The sequence below is a fragment of the Tachyglossus aculeatus genome, chromosome 13, assembly GCF_015852505.1.
Source record: "Tachyglossus aculeatus isolate mTacAcu1 chromosome 13, mTacAcu1.pri, whole genome shotgun sequence".
NCBI lineage: Eukaryota > Metazoa > Chordata > Mammalia > Monotremata > Tachyglossidae > Tachyglossus > Tachyglossus aculeatus.
The window spans coordinates 21303721-21326089 of NC_052078.1; the positions used below are offsets into that span (position 1 = coordinate 21303721).

General features: G+C 43.7%; 1 protein-coding gene across 1 annotated transcript in view; it reads left to right on the top strand.

Annotated features, from left to right (window-relative positions):
- The first annotated feature begins 490 nt into the window (after nt 1–490).
- Nucleotides 491–22369, top strand: part of DNAJC1 (DnaJ heat shock protein family (Hsp40) member C1) — a 143968-nt gene continuing 122089 nt past the window's right edge. The window contains exon 1 of the mRNA XM_038755651.1: nt 491–664. Within this exon, the coding sequence (XP_038611579.1) occupies nt 491–664 (174 nt within the window). The remainder of the gene's footprint in view (nt 665–22369) is intronic.

Genomic DNA, 22369 nt, shown 5'->3' on the forward strand with positions numbered 1-22369 from the left:
ATATATACATATGTATATGTATGTATGTATATACATGTGTATGTGTATATATGATATATATATATATATATATATATATATATATATATATATATATATATATATATATATATATAATTAAACGCAGGCCATGCGCAGTGTGAGGCGAAGCACGTGGGCCGGGCCCGTCTCCTTCCAGCCTGGCGGGGAGCGCCTCAGGGGGCGCGCGCGCCTGCGCGTGCGCGAGGGCACGAGGCCGGCGGAGGCAGGAAGGGGGACGAGGGGGAGGAGGCGCTCGGGGCCTCGGGTTTCCTGCCCGCCGTCACTCGCCACGTCGGTTGCTAGGAGACGCCGTGTCACCGGAAGCCGGGCGCGGGCTAGGCCCAGGCCAGGTAGCCGTGGCCCCGGCCCGACCCGGCCCGCCCCGCCCCGCGGGGTGAGGGGCCGTGCCCCGGATCAGGGGCCCGCCGACACCCGCCCCCGCTTCCCGCCCGCCCGCCCGCCGGCCGACATGTCGGGCCCCGGGCCCCGAGCCTCCGCAACCACCGGGGCCGCCCGCCTGGCCCTCCTGCTGCTCCTGCTGCTCCCGCCTGCCGTCCGCGGCTGGGAGAGCGGGGACCTGGAGTTGTTCGACCTGGTGGAGGAGGTCCAGCTCAACTTCTACGACTTCCTCGGCGTGCAGCAGGTACGGCCGGGCCCGCTCGGGGGCTGCCAGCAACGTGCGCGGCTCCCCCTCCCCATCCCTCCCCACAGCCCCCCTCTATATGTTTGTACAGATTTACTATTCTCTTTTACTTGCACGTATTTATTCCGTTTGGTTCCTATGTTTTGTTGTCCGTCTCCCCCTTCCAGACCGCGAGCCCGCCGTCGGGTAGGGGCCGGCTCTATAGGTTGCCAACTTGGACTGCCCCAGCGCTGCACACAGTAAGCGCCCAATTCCATTCAGTCGTGTTTATTCAATACAATACGATTTATACGATTCAATAAATACGATGGAATGGATGAATAAATACGATTGGGTGAACGAAAGGGGACGGTCTCCTTTCCGCGCGGGCTGCCCGGCCTAGCGGCAGGACCGGCGCCCCCGTGCCCGGGGTGCCACCCCAAGCAGGCCCCCCTCCCTGCAGCAGGAAAGGGGCAAGTGGGGTTTTGGGGGGCAGGGTCTGTTCGGCTTCTAGACTGTGAGCCCACTGTTGGGTAGGGACTGTCTCTCTATGTTGCCAGCTTGTACTTCCCAACCGCTTAGTACAGTGCTCTGCACACAGTAAGCGCTCAATAAATACGATTGATTGATTTGGCTGGCAGTCGGACCCCCTCCCGGGTGCGAGGCAGGGAAGGCGGCATCGGGCCTCCTTGGTGGGGCCCAACCTAAAATACAAAAATATTCATTTTACGTCTACATATCCTATTTATTTTGTTAATATGTTTTGTTTTGGTCTCCGTCTCCCCCGTCTAGACTGTGAGCCCGCTGTTGGGTAGGGACCGGCTCTATATGTTGCCAACTTGTACTTCCCAAGCGCTTAGTACAGGGCTCTGCACACAGTAAGCGCTCAATAAGTACGATTGAATGAATGAATGAATGGGGCTGGGCGGCCTGGCGAGCCGCAGTCGGGGGGCACGGGGCGGAGCGTGCCAGCCTCCGGGCCCTAATGAGAAGCAGCGTGGCTCAGTGGAAAGAGCCCGGGCTTTGGAGTCAGAGGTCATGGGTTCGAATCCCGGCTCCGCCACATGTCTGCTGTGTGACCTTGGGCAAGTCACTTCACTTCTCTGGGCCTCAGTTCCCTCATCTGTAAAATGGGGATTAAGACTGTGAGCCCCCCGTGGGGCAACCTGATCACCTTGTAACCTCCCCAGCGGTTAGAACAGTGCTTTGCACATAGTAAGTGCTTAACAAATGCCATTATTATTATTATTATTACTGCCCAGGAGCACCGGCTGCCCTCGGCTAGGACGCCCCGCCGCAGGGCCTTCGGCCCAGGTTTGGCAGCAGAACGGGCAGATGGGATTGATTGATCTATTTATTTATTAATTCATTCATTTATTTTACTTGTACATATTTATTCTTATATGTTTTGTTTTGTTGTCCGCCCCCCCCCCTTCTAGACCGCGAGCCCGCTTTGGGCAGGGACCGTCTCTATATGTTGCCAACGCGTACTTCCCAAGCGCTTAGTACAGTGCTCAGCACACAGTAAGCGCTCAGTAAATACGATTGAATGAGTGAATGAATGAATGAATCTTTCGCACGTTTTTGGGCCCGGTTACGTTTTTCGGAGGAAAGGGCCTCGCACGGTTGGCTTTAAGCGAGGGAGTTGCTGCGTTCCGTTTACGGTGCTCAAAGAGTTGTGAGTCGTCGTCACCCCCCGGTGTTGCCGATTCAGCGCTTATTGTGTGAACAACACCGTTCGTAGCGCTCTGCAGAGGACACTACGGCAGGGCCAGCGGACACATTCCCTAAGAGCCTCAGATACATTTTAGAAATGCGCGAAAAGCTCATTTATGCCCCTTCCACTTCCCTCACTTTCGTGTTTGAAAGCATCGAATTGCCGTGTCACCGTACGTTGAACGCTCCTGATGCCAAGCGTGAGTATTTCACGCTTCCAAACCCCGTTTTCGGTATGACGTGTATTTACATTTATGATTCCTTATGTCATCTGACATTTCCTGATGGGAGGGACTCAAAGCAACTTACCCTCAAAGTGAATTAATTGGCCCTCTGTGAAAAGTGGGCGAATTAAGTTGCGAGGCTTCGTGCTAACTCTTCGGTGGGAGGCCGGAGTTTAGAGGGTCTTTAGGTGATGGAAAGCGTGAGAATCGTTCTGGATTTATATTGTCCTTTTTCTGGCTTTTACCCGCATTAATCATAGCAATAAAGGATGTCTCGTATAACCTCAGTGAAGGAGAGTAGGCCTACTTTTAGTATAACTGAATGTCCCTTTCTATCAAGTGAACAGTGTTATGTGGAAAAATCCAATTAGGCCCAAGAAAATGGACTTTCAGTGAGATTTAAAATTCAGATTATTCTATGCGGATCTTATTCATTATTTTCACGTAACTTTTTTTCAGGGTCGTTTCAGAAAGTCGACAAGTAAAAGCAATTACTAGAAGGGCAATGACAAGGGAGTCGGCAAGCAAGAGGAGTCTTGCTCACAACTGAGTATGAAATAATGTGTTGTTCTTAATAAATATCATCAGAGTAGTACTAGAAAGGATGTGTTAAGGTAATGTATCCGGTCAGTAAAGGTAGGGCTTGAGACTAGAGCCAACAATTGACTGACAGCAGGGATGAAAGCAAAAATGTATTTAGCCTCTAATGCTGGTGGCAGCAGTCAGTCATATGTATTGAGTGCTTCCTGGGTGCCCAGCACTGTATTAAGTGTTTGGGAGAGAACAATATAACAGACAAATTTGTCCAGACAAATGGACAAAGTCTAGAAAACTGGAGGTGAGCTACCTTTTACCCTGAGCTTCATCCATTCCGTGAATGGTCATGAAACTGACAATAGGTTCTCTGATGGTTTTGATGATTAAATTAAAAGCCATTAGAATAGAGAATAAAAGACTTGTAGTTTGGCTCCAGGATATTGGCCCTGGGCTGTGGTTTCTCATTGCCTAAAAGGTTCAGTGGAGTCTCTTTCCTTACCACCTCCTCCTCCCGTTGCTTGTTCTGATCAGTGTGATTGTTTGTGGGCTGGGGTGTAAGCTTGGCCTTTTGGGAGACCCCCCAAGGTGGAACAGCTCTGCCATCTTTTCTGGCTCCTCAGGAAAGAAGATCCTTCTACTGGTTCCTCTTCTCTAATGGTTATCATTTTGCCTATAACTAAAGCAGTTCTGAAGAGGGGCAAGGGGTGTGTATGTGTGGGTGTGGGTGTGTGTGGGGGGTGTTTTCAGATATACCCACACTAAGGTATGCTTGTGTAGAGCGTATGTTTGCTTTTCCTATTTGAAGATGGTGCCCCTGACAGTGAAATTTCAGTGACATTGTCATTTCCCTGCTAAAGACTAGGCCTAAAGCCCCTTCCAAGGCTACATCATGTTGGAGCTCCCAACAACTTCTGACTTCTAGGGTCCAGAGAATTCTACAGATGTCATTTTATTCTTTATTCACTTAGCCATTATCGATAATACTTACAGACTACCACATGCAGAGAACTGCACTAGATGCTTGGGAACATAGTAGTAGGATATTTGTTAAGCACTTACTGTGTGCCAAGCACCGTATTAAGTGCTGGAGTAGATACAAAATAATCAGGGCCCACATGGGGCTGGTTCACAGCCTAAGTAGGAAATAGATAGGTATTGAATCCCCATTTTGCAGATGAGAGAACTGAGGGCTAGAGAAGTGAGGTGACTTGCCCAATGTCACACATCAGGCAAGTGGTGGAGCTGGGATTAGAACCTAGGTCCTCTGACTCTGAAGCCCATCTGCTTTCCAGTAGGCCTCACTGAATAAAAGATAAGAAAGAGCACGGGCTTTGGAGTCAGAGGCCATGGGTTCGAATTCTGACTCCGCCACATGTCTGCTGTGTGACCTTGGGCAAGTGACTTCTCTGAGCCTCAGTAACCTCATCTGTAAAATGGGGATTGACTGTGAGCCCCACGTGGGACAACTTGATCACCTTGTATCCCCCCAGCGCTTAGAACAGTGCTCTGCACCTAGTAAGTGCTTAACAAATGCTATCATTATTATTATTATCATTATTATATGGCCCCTGCCCTCAAGGAGGTTACATTGTAATGGGGGAGATGAGCGGACACAAATTGCCAATGCACAATAGGTTAAAAAGATTAGTGGCCAACAACTTCATTCCAGTCCATTGATTTGGGTGTGGAGGGGGGGGAGCATATTTATAAGAATTATGGTACTTGTTAAGTGCTTACTATGTGGCAAGAACTATTTTAAGCACTGGAGGATGGGGATCAAGAACGTTTCTAGGAATAATAGAAGGAAGGGATGAGAGGATGGTTAGGAGTGTAATTTTTACTTTCCTTTAGGGCCTGATGATCATGTCAGGACTGGTTTGGAAATTGAACCAAATTGATTGCACATAAGTTTGTGGGGAAAGTATTGCATGATACAGCTGCATTTTCGAGGAACATATCCAGGTGTATCCAGAAGTGCGCCTGTACTAATCGACTTTCCACCCAGAGCCTTTCACTGTCTTTTCCAGCATCTCTGTCTGCCTTCTCCCCTCCACCTGAGGGCTCTACACGCCTTGGAGCTTTTCCAGTACAGAGCCTTTTTCAAATCTCTGTGTCATCTTGATTTTTCTGCCATAACTTTAAGTAATGGGTCTCAATTTTTTTGAAACAATAACTGATTATCCCTACCGAAGGGGTGGGATCATAGACTCCAGAGCAGGAAGGGAGTCTTGAAAGGTCATTTCATTTGAACTCCTCCAGGAAAGTCTCCAGGTAGGAACGGCAGGGCTCTAGATTTGATTTCTTAAGCTTCTTTCCAGCTCTTTAATTTCCATTTCCAGGGATTTTGGGCCAAGGATGTTGAACCTGATGCTTTGCATGGGAATATTTTTCTTGTTGCTGAACTTTTTTCTTGTCTTTTAGATGATATCTGAATGCTTACCTTTTTTCCTTGTTCTGGGGTCTTGAACAGTCCAGTCTGTGACTATTGTGGCATCATCCTGTGCTCACTTCATTGACCCCCACGTATTTTATTTACTTACCCAGCCTCCAACCCACCAGCCGCTCACGTAGGTAACCACCTCCTCTCTCCATCGATCAGTCAGTGGTATTGAGTGCTTACTATGTGCAGAGCACTGTCCTTAGTGCTCGGGACATCACAATACAGTAGAATTAGCAGATACGTTGCCTGCCATAAGGAGCTCACAGACTAGCTGGGGAGATGGACATTAACATCTATATGCTCTCATCTCTCTCACCCTCTCTGGGCGGCGACGAAGTCTCCCGCCAGAAACTGACGGTCAAGCCTCGATCCAGAGGCTTCCGAACCTAGAATCTGCACAACGAAATCAGTCAATCAATCAATCAATCGTATTTATTGAGCGTTTACTGTGTGCAGAGCACTGTACTAAGTCCTAGTGAGAATGCCTGCACAGGACAACAAGCAAATAGATGGGCAGGTGTCAACACATTGTGAAGTGCATGCAGAGGGTCTTATTAAAAATTATTTTTTATTTTAATTTCTTTTAACACAGGCAGGTTCCATTTCGAGGCAGGTGACCGCCTTGGTGGCTGCTGATCTTTTTCAGGATTCTTTCTAGGTCTGGCCATCTCGTGAAACCAAGTGGTTCTTTGGTCAGAAGCCTTCAGTACTCTAACAATCGCCCTAGCCAGTAGGACAGAAACTACAAGAATAATAATAGTAATAAATAATAATGGCATTTATTGAATGCTTACTGTGCATTAAGTAGCTCTTCCTGGCGCTGGGGTAGGTACAAGTTAATCAGGTTTGGATGCAGTCCTTATGTCACATGGGGCTCATAGGCTAGTTTGGAGGGAGAATAGGTATTGTATTCTGATTTTACAGACAGGGAAACCAAGGCACAGAGAACTTGCCCAGGTTCACTCAGCAAGCAACTGGCAGAGCTGGAATTAGAACCCAGGTCTCCTGATTCCCAGCAAGGTGCTCTTTCCGCTGGATCAGTAACGGTTTAACCTGAAAGGGTAAGCAATAATCAGTCGTATTTATTGAGCACTTACTGTCTGCCGAGCAAGGTATTTAGTGCTTTGGTGAATACAGTACAACAGAGTTGGTAGACACATTCCATCTGGGTAGGTGGATAGAATAGGTATTCATTCAGTGGTGTCCTGAAGGAAACAGCTTAATGTTGCCCTTGAATGAGGCAAGCTTAGATTGTCCAGCAAAACTCTGAGAAGTAGCAGTTGACGTTACTTGAAGTGGTAAGCTGTTCCCTCTGGATTTTGTTAGTAGCTGTTAACAGAGGATGCCAGAGTTAAAATAGAAGGGTAGTCACTTGTCCAACCTGTGGATGCTGTGTTTGCTTTTAACTAATCAAAAATTGCCCAGGTCAGTTGAACCCCTTGTGTGATGCCTGATAGAAAAGAATTTCAGGAAAAACTGCTCCGGGGGGCTTGAATGCCAGTAGACTGCTAAACGTTGTATTCCTCACTTTGGTAAACATAGCTGGAGAGTAATTCTCCAAAATAGACACACCCCGCCGCCCCCCCCCCCCCACGCACCTTGAAAGGGTTGTATTAGTATTTATTTTATTTTGTTAGTATGTTTCGTTTTGTTCTCTGTCTCCCCCTTTCAGACTGTGAGCCCACTGTTGGGTAGGGACTGTCTCTATATGTTGCCAACTTGTACTTCCCAAGCGCTTCGTACAGTGCTCTGCACACAGTAAGCGCTCAATAAATACGATTGATTGATTGTATGAGTGAAATCTATATCCAGTCACTCGTTTGCAGAATTTTCTGTTGCTTCTGTTCAAAGCCCCTTATAGAACTGCTTAAATGATTTCATTTCTTTAAAGCAGTGTGGTTATCTCTAAGAGTAGTCAGTATCTTGAAGTGTGGTTCAGTTTGCCAGTAAAATGTACTTGCTGACTCGATGGTAATTCCTGGGGTGACATTGGAACGGAGCTCTCAGTAGACTGTTGCTTCAGGTTGTATCAGCTCAAGGCATGTTTTTAGAAGTGATTTGGGAAAATGTGACTCAGAACTGCAGGCTAAAGTTGGAACTCCAAGCCCCATTCAGTTTCCAGCCCATTGATAGGGAATTTATGTGTTGGTAGATGTTCTTAATGAAATTATTTTGAAGACTTTCAGTTTGGAGGGGGATTAGCGTGTTTAACAGTTCTTTCTTTTTGTGCTGTACCTTCGTACTGTGAGCACTAAATACTTAGTTTTCCAAGTCAGGATAAGCTTTACGATTTCTCAGCAGCATTTCTCATATTTCTTAGAATCTAAGGCAGAAGTACGCATTCTCCAAGTAACACATGTTTTTTACCCTGACAACTCAGGACACATCAAATGAAATACATGAAGTGTAAGATTGCTGATGAACCAGGGCAAGAAAACCCGGTTTTGGGGTTTGGGTGCTTAACCATATGAAGTTTGTTACTGCCAAAGTAGTTCTATTTTCTCAGCAGCCTTAAGGCAATAATTATTATTCAGAAGCTCATTTTTTTTCCATTAATGTCTTTGGGGAATTACCTCATTCAAGCACAGAAGCAAAGGTAGGGGGTATCAGTGGCATTTTATTAGTAATATTATCTTGACTGAAATGTCATTGCTCAATTGATAAATATCTTTCTTAAATTTAAAGAACAGAGTGTTTTAGCAGGGTAACTCATTAACTTTAAAAGGAAATGTCCATCTGTACCCTGTGTTTAGGCTCTTCCTCAGTGACCATTGAAGGTGATAATATATAGAAATAATGGAGAAAGCCAATTTTTTTCAAAATAGGATTTGGGTTATGACTTGCTTGTTTAATGGGAAATGTAAATTTTAACTTAGTTTAAAATAGTTTAGATGCCTGTTGAGTGGATACCTCCTTGAGAGATGCAGCACACTTCACTCTTAGCTTAAACCTCTCCGTTGCTTGTTCAAGAAAAAAAAAATCAAGAATTAAAATAAGAAAAAAAACTTTTGAAACCTAACATTACAGAAACAAACTTTGAGCCTAAAGATGTCATGCTTGCCTCGATAATTTTGCACATGAAAGTTTCCCAATGTAAGGATGAAATTTCTAATAACTGTGGATTTTCCCCCCCCCTGCACTCTGTAAATGATTTACTTTGTAGATTCAGGACAGCTGGCAATTAAATTCTTTCACCATATTCTCAGCCCCTGACACAATTAACCACCAACTGTTCCTACAACAGTTATACTGTTGTTTTAGCTTTCGTCTTACTGGCAATTTATGATAATGCTACTCTGTTTTAGCTCAGAAATAAATGTATGAAATGCTCACGTTGAGATTCCCTTTCATTTTTGAGTTTCTCAGAATTGAAACTTGACTAGCCAATCTATCTACATAGGCTAGTCAAAATAAGTAAATATATATATATATATATGTGTGTGTGTGTGTGTGTATATGTCCACACATTGTTTCAATACCATGGTTTATAAGGATAAAATAATACTTTTTTAAGAGATTAGCTTTTAGACCATGTAGGAAATGCAAAATATTTCAGACCTGCCTTATTGAATAATAATGATAATAATAATAATGATGGTATCTAAGTGCCTACTATATGCTAAGCACTGTTCTAAGCGCCGGGGTAGACACAAGGTAATCGGATTGTCCCACATGGGGCTCACTGTCTTAATCCTCATTTTACAGATGGGATAACTGAGGCACAGAGAAGTGAAGTGAGTTGCCCAAAGTCACACAGCTGACAAGTAGCAGAGCCAGAATTAGAACCCATGACCTCTGACTCCCAAGCCTGGGCTCTTTCCACAGAGCCACGTTACTTCTCATAGCAATGAATATTTTCCACAGTGTCATTTGGAAAAGTGTTGGTTGATTTCTTCAGGCCATCCATCAGTATTTTAAGATGCAGGGGATTTGACTTTGTTCATGAAGAAGATGGGTACAAACTGCATTGATATCCATCAACTGATTGTATTTATGGTGTGCTGTGTGCAGAACACTGTGCTAAGCTCTTGGGAGAGTACACTATAAAAATATAACAGAGTTGGTGGACATGTTCCCTGCCCTCAGTGAGCATACAGTTTAGAGGGATATGTAATATCAGTATCCATTAACATTGCATTAGTAGGTAACACACATATATATATATATATATATATATATATATATATATATATATATATATATATATAAATAAATAAAATTACACTACATCCCATTATGCCAGAATGTGTGCTAGAGTGAAGTGGCAGATTCGGGGAACATTCCTTGGACAACACAAACTCGTGTAGCTAGGGTGCAGTGCAGTCGGAAGAGATGGTTGTCTAAACAGGTACCGTACCAGACACCCCTATCAAGTGCTGAAATGTGAGTCTACAAGAATTAGTCCCCATGATACCAGCAACCTACATGTATTCCTTTCTCCAGGGGGATCCTTGAGAATGCTTTAAGGATTTTCAGTGACTTAGTACAGTAAGCACTGAACAAATACCATCATTATTATTGTTAGTGGCATTTATTGACTGCCTACTGAGTGCAATGTACAGTACTAAGCGCTAGGGAAAAGACCAAGATCAATCAATCAATGATATTGAGTGCTTACTGTGTGCAGAGCACTGTACTGAGAACTTGGGGGAGTGTAATACAGCATAGCTGGCAGACACGTTCCCTTGCCCATTACGAGCTTACAGACTAGAGGAGGAGAATAATGCCCGGATAAACATAGACATCCTTTTAATTTCTTGCGATGCAACAATACAAGGCAGTTTTCCTTTAATTTTGACAAATTTCCTATTGTTTACACTTTGGTTGGGGGCAGTGAGGAGCAAGAGAAAGGAAAATAGCACTCTTCTGGGGGTCAGGCTAGTAAAGAAGTCTTCCTCAGGCAGAACAGAATAGAATATACTCAAAATATTAAAGACGCTGACAGAATTGACGAACATAAATGCCACTTCTAGTCCCCAAATGGTATAATCCATGAATTTGGGGTTGTAGAAAGAACCTCTTTTACATCTCTAGGCCCCCTCCCCACCAACTTTATTCTTAAATTTCAGCTCTTGTCTCTAAAGGTAGATTTTAACTAGTAAACCAGGAGTGAAACATATTCCTGGGCAAATTTGTTCCTCTTGGCCTGGCACTTAAAATAAGAATAATTATGGTATTTGTTAAGCACTTACTATGTGCCAATCGTTGTTCTAAAACCATGAGCTCAGAGGGGAAGGAGCAATTGGGGAGGGTCTGCCTAGTGAGGAATGGGGGGGAGGTTTAGAGAGGGACAGAAGATTAAGGGGAAGGAAATGAGGAGCCTTGGCACAACCACATAAGGGAGGAAGAGGGTAAAGGGAGCTGTCGGAATCTGCTGTAGCTGCAGCCACTGGGGCCTGTGCTCTTTCAACTAAGCCACGCTGCTTTCCTACTGCCCTGTGAAGAATTAAGAAAGTGCCTAAACGAAAAAACAAAACAAAAACCAAAAATCCACATCCACCTTCAGGACGAAACCAGCCAAGTTTCCCCCTCTTTATAGTTTGTTGGTTATAATTTTCTATTAATGCCTCAAAGACTTTACGCTGCGTTTATGGAATAGAAAGTTTTTAGCCATATGGGACCTTTCCCCATAAGTCCAGCTTCCTATCAGGTTAAGCTCTAGTCCCTTGAAAAATAAATAGACTGGCTCAAATGTTCAGTCAGTTAATCACTCAATCAGTTGTATTGAGTGCTTACTATTTGCAAAGCATGGTATTAAGTGCTTAGGAGAGTACAATTCAACATAATTAGCGAACATATTCCCTGCCCATAACGAGCTTGTACTCTAGAGGGGAGACAGACATCGATGAGAATAAATGTGAAGTCGTTTATAGTATATAATTAAAAGATATGTACATAACTTATGTGGGATTGGAGGCAGGGTGAATATCAAATGTCCAGAGGTCACAGATTCCCTACCGAAAATGAGCTCATACCTCTATGATGTGGATTTGGAGGTGGTACTAACTCTTGAGCAACCTGGTTTGGGGCAAACTATTTCAGATTCTCAGTCTTTATTCAGTTCATTTTGAAAACCCCCTAGAAAAGGGGGCTTTGTATATAGCTATAACTCTATTCTGATGGTATTGATGCCTGTCTAGTTTTTTGTTGTCTGCCCTCCCCCCCGCCCCCCCTTCTAGACTGTGAGCCCATTGTTGGGTAGGGACCATCTCTATATGTTGCTGATTTGTACTTCCCAAGCACTTAGGAAATGCAGAGACGACACAGAAGGGAGAGCTGGAGAATAGAGGGCTTAATCGTGGGAGACATCTTGGAGGAGATGTGACCTTAGTAATGCTTTGAAGGTGGAGAGAGCAGTGGTCTGGGGTATATGGAATGGGCGGGAGTTCCAGGCTTAGGGGGAGGATGAGGAAAAGGGGTCGGCAGGGAGACAGATGAGATTGGGGCACAGCAAGTAAACTGGCGCTAGAGGAGCGGACTGTGCAGGCTGGGCTGTAGTAGGAGATTAGTAAGGGGAGGTAGAATGGGGTGAGCTGATTGAGTGCTTTAAAGCCAATGGTGAGGAGTTTCTCTTTGACGCGGAGCGGCTGAGCAGCCACTGGAGGTTCTTGAAGAGTGGGGAGACATGGACTGAATGTTTGGTGTTAACTCAAATTGGATATGTTGCCAATTTTTACTTCCCAAGTGCTTAGTACAGTGCTCTGCACATAGTAAGTGCTCAATAAATACGATTGATGATGATGATGATGATATGACCATTCTGGTGCCACACTATGAATAACGTTTAACATTCTTATAAGCAAACACTATGGCCTTGGTGCAAACAGAGTGGCCAAATCAGCCAACTCACGAGATCCTGATGATGAGGAGGCAGTTTATTGTGTCCAGCCTCCACATCCACCCTAAACTTATTTGCATGTATGGCATCAGTCAATGGTATTTGAGCGCTTACTGTGTCAGAACACTATACGTAGTGCTTGGAAGAGTACAGTATAATAGAGTTGGTCGCAAGTTCCCTGCCAAAATCCACATCCCATGTGGGGCTCACAATCATAATCCCCGCTTTACAAATGAGGAAATTGAAACACAGTGAAGTGACTTGCCCTAGGTCCCACAGCAGACAAGTGGCAGAGCTAGGATTAGAACCCAGGACCTTCTGACTCTTGGGCCTGTGCTCCATCCACCAGGCCACACTGCATCTCTCCTGGCATCCCTTTTAGCTGGGGTCATGACTTGGACTAGCCTGGTGCTTACCATTGAATCCTGTTCTCCTTTGCTGCAGCTGGGTGCCTGGCATCAGCTATCATCATTCCGGATGTGTCAGAGCTGTCATGGAAGAAAAGCGGAAAAGGGAAGCTTAATGGGTGGCCTGCATTCAAGTAGGGGCTTTGAGAAAGGCAGATGTGCCCGTGCTTGTCTCGTCATCCACTGGTCTAAACACGTCCATAGAAGTGAATAAACATAGCTACTAGAAGTATGATAGAGCTGAACGTTCCTCGATTCTGATATATCCATTTCTCACTGGGAAGAGATGGGAAATAGACCCCCCCCCCCCCACCCCCATCCCCTGTCTCAAGACCAAGCATTGACTAGCTCTACTGCTTATTCTCATTGATCTTTGCTAAAATTTGGGAACACAGTATTCCTAAAAATAATGCTAAAAAAGATTATTAGGGTAGCAGCACAGATAGCTGTCCCCCTAATCCCCATTTTACAGTTGAGGAGGCTCGGAGAAGTGAAGTGACTCACCCCAGGTCACACAGCAAACAAATGGCAGAGCTGAGTTTAATTCTGTTATATGTTTCTGAGCTCCCAGGATAGTGGGCTTCCACGCACAGGCACACAAGAGACAAAGACTTGTGATGATGAAGAAGCATTGTTGCCACAGGCCTGGGTGTTTGCGGATTGGTCTGTGACCAGTTAATTTCTAAAAACCTCAAATGATATCACCCCCAGTGCCACTTTAGCACTTCTGCTCCACCTGAGCACTTAGGTACTCAAAACCACTCTTTTTTTATGGTATTTTTAAGCCCTTACTGTGTTCCAGGCCCTGTACTAAGTGCTGAGGTAGATACAAGCTAATAAAGTTGGACAAAGTCTTAATCCCCATTTTACAGATGAGGTAAGTGAGGCACAGAAAAGTGAAGCGACTTGCCCAAGGTCACACAGCAGACAAGTGATGAGGCTGGAAATAGAACCCAGGTCCTCTTGCTTGCCTATGGTGTTTCTATTGTACCCTTGGAGACTGGCAGAAAAACATGCTTGTTAATGCTTTGTAGCTAATGGTATTTTTTAGGCTTTGGTTACAAGCGCACCTAATATGAACATGGAGTACAGTATTTGGAATTAGTTGTAATCACAGATGTAACTGCCCATACTGTAATTGGCTCCGCCACAGCACTTGCAGTTTTGCAAACTGTCCAATTTTCTGCCTGTTTACAGCTACAACTTCTTCATTTGAAAAGATCACAGATGTTTCCCCAGTTCTTTTAAAAATAAGTAGATCTGGACTCTGATTTTTTTTTTATTTTCGTCACATACAAACGAAAATAAAATTTCTGATCCACCCATCCTTCCTCTCCCGTTTACATTTTGATATTCTGGGCATCGCTCTTTCTCTCTGAAAGGGTTCTCTAATTAAAAACAGATAAAGGTGTCAAGGAACTGTAATCGATGTTTTTTGGGAAATCTGTAGAATTCATAAATCCATCTAGCATTGATTTGTAATTGCACCTAAATCTAATACATGCCTGGAGGCTGGACCTCACCCAGGAATAGTAACGAAGATTGCGTGTATGTAAAGAATACTAAGGTTAAAGGGCTAATTGATCTTGCACAGTGCAGCCTGCCACTTTCGTTGCACTTTCTGTAGTCTGTGTAAACAGGGCTACTAAGTACTTTCTCCTCGTGGTGCAACCCTTCTATTTACACAGTGGAGCACCGAATGAAGAGGGATAGTTTCAGTCCTCCTCAGCTTTTAAAGTTACCTGTCTGCCTTTCCCTCCTCCTTTCTCACCCACCTCCTGCCTGTCTCCGAGCTGCTTGCCCATCTAACCTGCCTCACTTGTTCCCGGTATATTTCGCCAGTCCCCAATTTCAGCAGGTGCTGCGAGGTTTCCCCGAGGCATTCAGTGCACATTGTGGTACAAAGGGACTAAGGCTATGAAAGGCAAGCATCCTTCATTGGTAAGATGGGAAAGGACAACAGATGAGGGAGGTGCCTTAGTGGGTTTTAGGCGAAAAGCCTGCATGTCATTTCTGCTTTAATTCCTGTTTCCATTGCGTGATTCAGATACAACATCATGGGAACTTCTGGGAATAACCTCTTAATGTTCTGGTTTGATACACTCCCCGTGGACCATGTTGATTAGGTTATAAAAGGGAACAGTCATGCACTTGCAGATGGCCCATGGACTCGGGCAAGGTGTGACGCTGAGATGTGATGCTGAGCTGCTACTACGTTAGTACAATCACTCATCTTATCCTGGCTGGATTACTGCATCAGTGTCCTTTCTGATCTCGCAACCTCCTGTCTCTCCCCACTTCAGTCTGTACTTTACTTTGCTGCCCAGATTATTTTTCTACAGAAAGGTTCTGGGCACATCACCTCCCCCACCCCCCAAGAAATCTCCAGTGGTTGCCTGTCAACCTCCGTATCAAGCAAGAACTCCTCACTGTTGGCTTCAAAGCTCTCCATTACCTTGCACCCACTTACCTCACCTCGCTTCTCGCCTTCTGTAGCCCAGCCTGCGCGCTCTGCGCTTCTGGTACTAACCTTCTCACTGTGCCTTGTATCACCTGTCCTGCCGTTCAACCCCTGGCCCTCATCCTGCCTCTGGCCTGGAATGCCCTCCATCCTCAAATCTGCCAAACTAGCCCACTTCCCCCCCCCCAAAGCCCTATTGAAAGCTCACCTCCTCCAGCAGGCCTTCCCAGACTAAGCTCCCCCTTTTCTTGCTCCCTCTCCCCTCCCCATCGCCCCAATGTCTCCCTTTGCTCTACCCCCCCCTTCCCACCCCACAGCACTTGTGTGTATATGTGTACATATTTATAATTCTACTTATTTCATTTATGATGTGTATATATCTATAATTCTGTTTATACTGATGCCATTGATGCCTGTTTTACTTGTTTTGGTGTATGTCTCCCCCTTCTAGACGGTGACCCCGTTGTGGGCGGGGATCGTCTCTATTGCTGAATTGTACTTTCCAAGTGCTTAGTACAGTGCTCTGCACACAGTAAGCGCTCAATAAATATGAATGAGTTGAATGAATGTACTCTGCCCAGCCTTACTGCACTGTGGCATCCAGTTCTTTGCGTTTTTGTGTTTTTGTAACTTCACAGGATTGAATACATTAAATTATCAATGAAGGTCAAGGGGTGTCCAAGTGTCCTTGTGGCCATCGTAATGGTATTTGAAATGTGTTTTGAAAATGTTCAGGTATGGTATCTTCAAAGCCCCTACCACTTAACCATGCATCCTGTTGAATCAATAGTCATGGTAGCACAATTCTCCGAATCACTGGGTTCTTTAAGAATGAAACTCCCATGTTCTGGGAGAGTCCTTCTGAATCTTAATCTAGGGAGAGAGGCAAAGGAGCCTGGGTGAGTACAGTACAGCAGAGTTGGTAGACACGTTCCTTATCCACAAGGAGTTTACAGTCTAGAGGGAATGGTCTATTTGGTGTGCCACAAAGCATTGACTGTTGGCCCATTTCTGACAGTGGGTAGTTTTTGGTAACCCTGGAGGACCTCTCAGACCCAGGTACCCACAAAATGACCCTCGGTGATGCAACCAAAGCTGCTATTCATTGCTGACTCAACGAACACCGGCTTGGGTAAACTGAAGATCTATTAGGTGGGGATTGGGCAAGTGAAGCTTGTCCTCTTCACTGATTAATTTTTGTTTCATTCCTGCTCCAGTCCTTTCTACTTGCAGTTTTTTTCAGTGTAGTTAAATTGAGGCCTGCCTAGGTTTTTTTTTTTAATTCCTTTACTGTGTCAATATTATTAGGTGTGATGAAGAACCTGAAAACCTTAGTTGCCTCCAAAATAAATACAGAACAATGAAATAGTTCAATTTTTTATGGTATTAAACACTGTGTGCCAGGCACTGTACTGAGGGCAGGGGTAGACTCAAGCTAATCTAGTTGGACACAGTCTGTGTCCCACATGATTGAATGAATGGGGCTCACAGACTTAATCCCATTTTACAGGTGAGGGAACTGAGGCACAGAGAGATTGTGACTTGCTCAGGGTCACACAGGTGGTAGAGCTGGGATTAGAACCCAGGTCCTCAGAATCCCAGGTCTGTCCTTCATCCTCTAGGCCATACTGCTTCCCAGTTTTAGAGTAAAGCTCTTCAGGATAAAAATGCTACCCTAGTGGTCTTTTTTAAATGAAACTTGCCATTACTAATGGAATTTGCAGTTGTCTAGATTCAAAATCACGTCAGTAAGAGTACTAGATTGTAAGTTCTTTGAGGACAGAGATAATGTCTAATAATTCTGTTGTACTCTCCTAAGTGCTTAGCACAGTGCTGTGCACATGGGCACTCAAAACCTTTTGATTGATTATAAAACACGATCTGAGGTGAAATGGCTTTCCAGCTCTGCCATACAATTTAGCAAATATTGATGTCCATAGGTTTAAAGGATCTAGCAGTGAGCCTAATTGCAATCCAGCAGTGACCCTAAAACTCCTATCCTCCCTATTTACTTCACAAGAAAATCAATATCCAGGTCTGTGAAGAAGCTCCCCTGCTGATTTGGTAAGCAGTGGAAGAGAGAGGGCAATAAGAAATGTGGGTGGGGTCTTCTGCAGATTTCACTGCTAAATGAAAATTTCGATAGAGGAACACACTTTGACTCTAATTTCAAAGGTGTTCTTTCCTGTCTTTAATATTAGCTTATTTCCATATCAATCTTCAGGAATTACAAGTCTCTGATTACAAGATGATTTTAAATGTCCATTAACTCTCCCAATTGCTTTCCTTTCAAAATTGTCACAGAAAATAACAGAATATTTGCTTAGGCCCCCAGACTAATTCCTCTTCTTGAGTTTGCTTCATGAAATGTTGTACAACTCAATGTTGTATTTATTGAGTGCTTACTATGTGTGGAGCTCTCCAGCACTGTTCTAAGCACTTAGGAAAGTACAATACAGCAGAGTTGGTAGACACACGTTCCCTGCCCCCAAGGAGTTTTACAGTCTAGAATGGGAGACATATTAAAGTGAATTACAGATGTGTTCCTAAATGCTGAGGGTGAGGTGACTATCAGATGCTTAAAGGGTACAGAACCAAGTGCAGAGGTGATGCAGAAGGGAGAGGAAGTAGGGGAAATGAGGACTTAAGGCCTCTTGGAGGAGATGTGATTTTTCGTATGGTTTGGAAGGTGGGGAGAGAGGTGGTCTGTTGTGAGTTGCAGACCGTAGGGAGGATGTAGGCAAGGGGTCAGCGGTGAAATAGATGAGATTGAGTTGCAGTTAGTAGGTTGGAACTTTTGCTCTATAAAATGGAATCTGGTGAAAAATGACAACCTTCGTTGAATTTAATTTTTACCCCTGCTGTGCAAGAATTCAATAACTTCTATGTTGTGTGCTTTCGAGGTTTATGCCACTCAGTCGAATAAATGCATACTCTGTGCAAAGCACTGTCCTAATGGCTTGGGAGAGTATAAAAGCAGTGTGGCTCAGGGGAAAGAGCACGGGCTTTGAAGTCAGAGGTCATGGGATCAAATCCCAGCTCTGCCAATTGTCAGCTGTGTGACTTTGGGCAAGTCACTTCACTTCTCTGGGCCTCATCTGTAAAATGGGGATTAAGACTGTGAGCCCCCCGTGGGACAACCTGATCACCTTGTAACCTCCCCAGCACTTAGAACAGTGCTTTGCACATAGTAAGCACTTAATAAATGCCATCATTATTATTATTTTTATTATTATTATAAAAGAACTAGTTGAAGTGATCCCTGTCCTCAAGCTGCAAGTTTGCAGTCTACCTGGGGCGATGGGCACTGAAATAAATCACAGTAGGAGGAAATAGTGACGTCTGTAAAATATACATAAATGCTGCAAGGGGTTGTGAATATTAGTTGCCTAAGTGGCATGGAAGTGCCGAAGTAGTAGGTGGGGGGAGATAGAGTAGTTTGTAAGGTAATGATTCAGTCCAAGATTGAAAAAGTGTGGCCTTGAGACGTAATGGTACCCTGTCACATGTTGTAGCAAGTTGCGCACAGTTTGTCCAGTTCCTCCAAAAAGCAGGTTTAGAAAAAGTTTTTGCTTCCGGGCTCTAGTAGTGGAACATTTGGTCCTCCCCTTATAGAAGATGTTTCCAAATTGGCTTCCATCTGTCTGCCTATAAAGCCCACCTGTCTCCTTACCTCTACGATAATAAGAGGAAACAGGATCTCATAAGCAAGCTGAAGGATATAAGTTTGGGCTTAAAACATAAGAAGGAACAAAATTACCATACCTTTCATCCCAGTGGGCTGCGTTCTGTACATCACTGAGTCAAATGAAGGAGCCACTTGTCCCGCTGTTCCCTTTGTTAAAGGTATCACATTACAATTATTTTAGGGCAGAGGAGAGTGGGGGAAAGGCACAGTGTTATCCACTGAGTAGAAGTGTACATTGGGTTTGGAAACTAGAAGCCTGGGAACTCTGGTACTTGCTTTGTCACTGATTCCCAGTGTGACCCTAATTAGGCAAGTCACTGAACTTTGTGCCTCATTGCTCTCTACTGTGGAATAGTAATATTCTAACTTACAAGGAGTCTCTGAAGGAGGAAAAAGAATTAAAATGATTATCTAAATTGGACGGTATTCAAATGTTGAAGGAAACTGCGGCATAAATACCTAACAACTGAAAATGTCAAGGGTGATGGTGCGGGGCCTGGTCATACCCCAGATCGGGTTCAGGTAATTTATGCTTAGGGAAAGGAGGAGATAGTACCCAGCCTGGACAAACGTTAGGAAGTAAAGATCATGCTTTACCTCTTATCAAAATAATGCTTATGGTTGTTTATGTTGCAATAATATTGTGGTATTTTGAAGAATGGTTAAAAGTCTCATGGACTACTGGGTCAGATGTGCCTGAATATTAGTTCCATTTCAAATATTTTAGATCTTAGTTTTCGTGCTCCAGATTACATATGATGGTATGTAGTGATCCTTAATGAAAGTTCCTCTCTAAACCTAACTGAAAACTGCTCAGGTCATTAAAAATACTTATTTCTGAGCAATGTGTAGTGTGTGCTACTTGAATATTATATTGAAGCCTTGCAGAGGGAAGAAGAAGTAGTTGTGTTTGTTAAGCACTCACTGTGTGCCAAGCAATGGGGCAGATAAGAGATAATCAGGTCTCACATGGGGCTCACTGTGTAATTTGGAGGGAGACCAGGTATTGAATCCCCATTTTGCAGATGAGGGAACTGAGGCCCTGAGAAGTTAAGTGACTTGCCCAAAGTCACACAAGAGACAAGGTGGGAGAGCTGGGATTAGAATTCAGGTCCTCTGACTCCGAGGCCCAAGCTCTTTCTGTTAGACCACGCTGACTCCCATGCATAAATGGCAGAAAGTAAGGTAGCAGCCATTACCAATTCTCAAATTCCATGAAAAATGCTTTGCTTAAAAACGTTAAAAATTTAAATGAGTAAATGAAGAGCTCCGATTAATCATGCCCTCACTCGTCACGTCCCTGGACATTAGAAGCAATGTGGAGAAAAAACCAGAATGGAGCCAGTAATGTAATTGGACTTCTAAAAAGCTTCAGGATTTCATTTTTGAAGGTTTTGGAAATGAATGAAAGGGTGCAAAATCAAAAGATTGTACATAACTTTAAAAATGTATATACCCCTGAGACTTTATCTTGAATAATTTCCCATTCATAGTAATTTCTATTTCGTACTTGCAATTCCCTGGTCAGCAGTAGCTACATAATTAATATTCTGCTTAACAGAGCCTTAAGTTTCAAATGTACTTACCCCATCGTCCATGTTACGTAGTTCGCATGCATAAAAGGTGTGTCAGACCTCTGATAGTCATGGGTAGAATTCAAGATGATAGAATCCCAGTAGAATTCCCAAACAAGGGCAACTGAGGCGTGTATTGATTGACGAGAAACTGCAATTTGCGAGGAGCGGACTAAAAAATAGTTTTTCTCTGAGTTTCCCTTGTGCATTCTCTATCTTGTCATGCAGGGACTCTGATTCTGAGGAACTGAATTCAGATGGCCCTAGGTCAGGGCATTCCCCGAGCAGCAAAAAATGTGCTGAGCGTATTTAACCAATTCCTAGAATTTTGTCTGAGCCAGTGCCTAGAATTTGCCTTTGTGCATCCCTGTAAATAATTTCAAATCGAAGAGAGAAAAGTGAGTTTCAGTGAAATAGATCTTAATTGGCCATTTAAAAATGCCATAACTGATGTAAATGACAATTTTCCCGCTCTTCATCTGAGAGTTGGTCCTTGAAATGAAAAAATGCTATCAACTTCACTGGGGCTTTTTGCAAATGCAAGTTTCTCAGTGAAAGTGAATCACAGCGCTGCTCAAGAGCTAATCAGTAAAAGTCCCTTCATGAAAAGCAAATGGAATCCTGAGAACTATGGCATTTTAACATTTTGAATTAAACACAAAGGATGACACTGTTATTCTTTAAAGTATCATAGTGTTTCAAAATACAGTAGTTTGATTATGCAATTCTGGGCTTCACATCTAAAGTTCTATACCTTTGTGCTGAACTGTTTTTGTGTGTTTCTCTAACAAGGACTTTGTAATCATGTCACATGAGTGACAGAGCCGACCATCCGTAATCACAGTGCCTTTGCCTTTGGACTGGGAGGCATTTACTCGATTGGTTTTTATTTTCTGATTAGCTTCTATTTCAGTCATGAAGTTCCTTTAAAATTCATCATTTCTGTATTCTAAAGGAGACGTCATAAGAAATAAAAGAAGGAACAGTCTAAAAATGATTTTGGCTGGAGCTTTTTTTTTCCCTCTCACCCTCTATTTTTTTTTAAAAAAACAACAACAAAACTTTAATTTTGTACCAGGTTTTTCTGGTTTTATTCTGAGTTAAATCCTGTCCCTCTACGTCTCAAGTCTGAATTATCAGCAATTACACGAATTTCCCTGCTACTGACAGAAACAGTTATTGTTATACACAATGAATATTATGAGGTGTAGTTTAAAAATTTTTTAATCCCTAATCATTGATAGAGAATATTTACTTCAAGCCTGTTATGTTCTGGACACATACTTTTCTTTCTTTTTCGGGGAACTTAAAATGCTCTGTTTCACTAGTAGCCAAGACTGTTGTGTTCTCCAACCTCCTTCCCCTCCCCCTCCCTGTGTTTACCAGGGAAGTGCATTTATCACCCTGATCAATACTTATAATCTATATGATACATTGATTAGTATTTACAATCTTTTTTTAAATTAGTTGAAGATTTAGGCTAAGTGGATTAGGTTGCTGTGTGGCCCTTATGCCTGTTGAAAAATAAATATTCACTACTGTATTTTGAAGTAGGCTTAAAACCCAAGATTTAACAAGCCTCTTCCCTGTCTTATAAAAACACATTCCTACCTTTTGTGTCTTGGAATTTTCCACGAGAAGGTAAAAGCATCCCAGTGCCCTAGCCCCTTAAAAAAAGCGTGTGATTCTCAAATTGAAACAAAGGTAAACGAAATACGCAGCCCGCAGACTTTGTTTTAGAAAAACTCAGTTTTACGTTCTTACCACTTGATGGCAGTGAAGGAGCTAGTGCTGCTAGGGAAGATTTAGGGCAAGAACCTATTATGAATAACAAAAGGGGA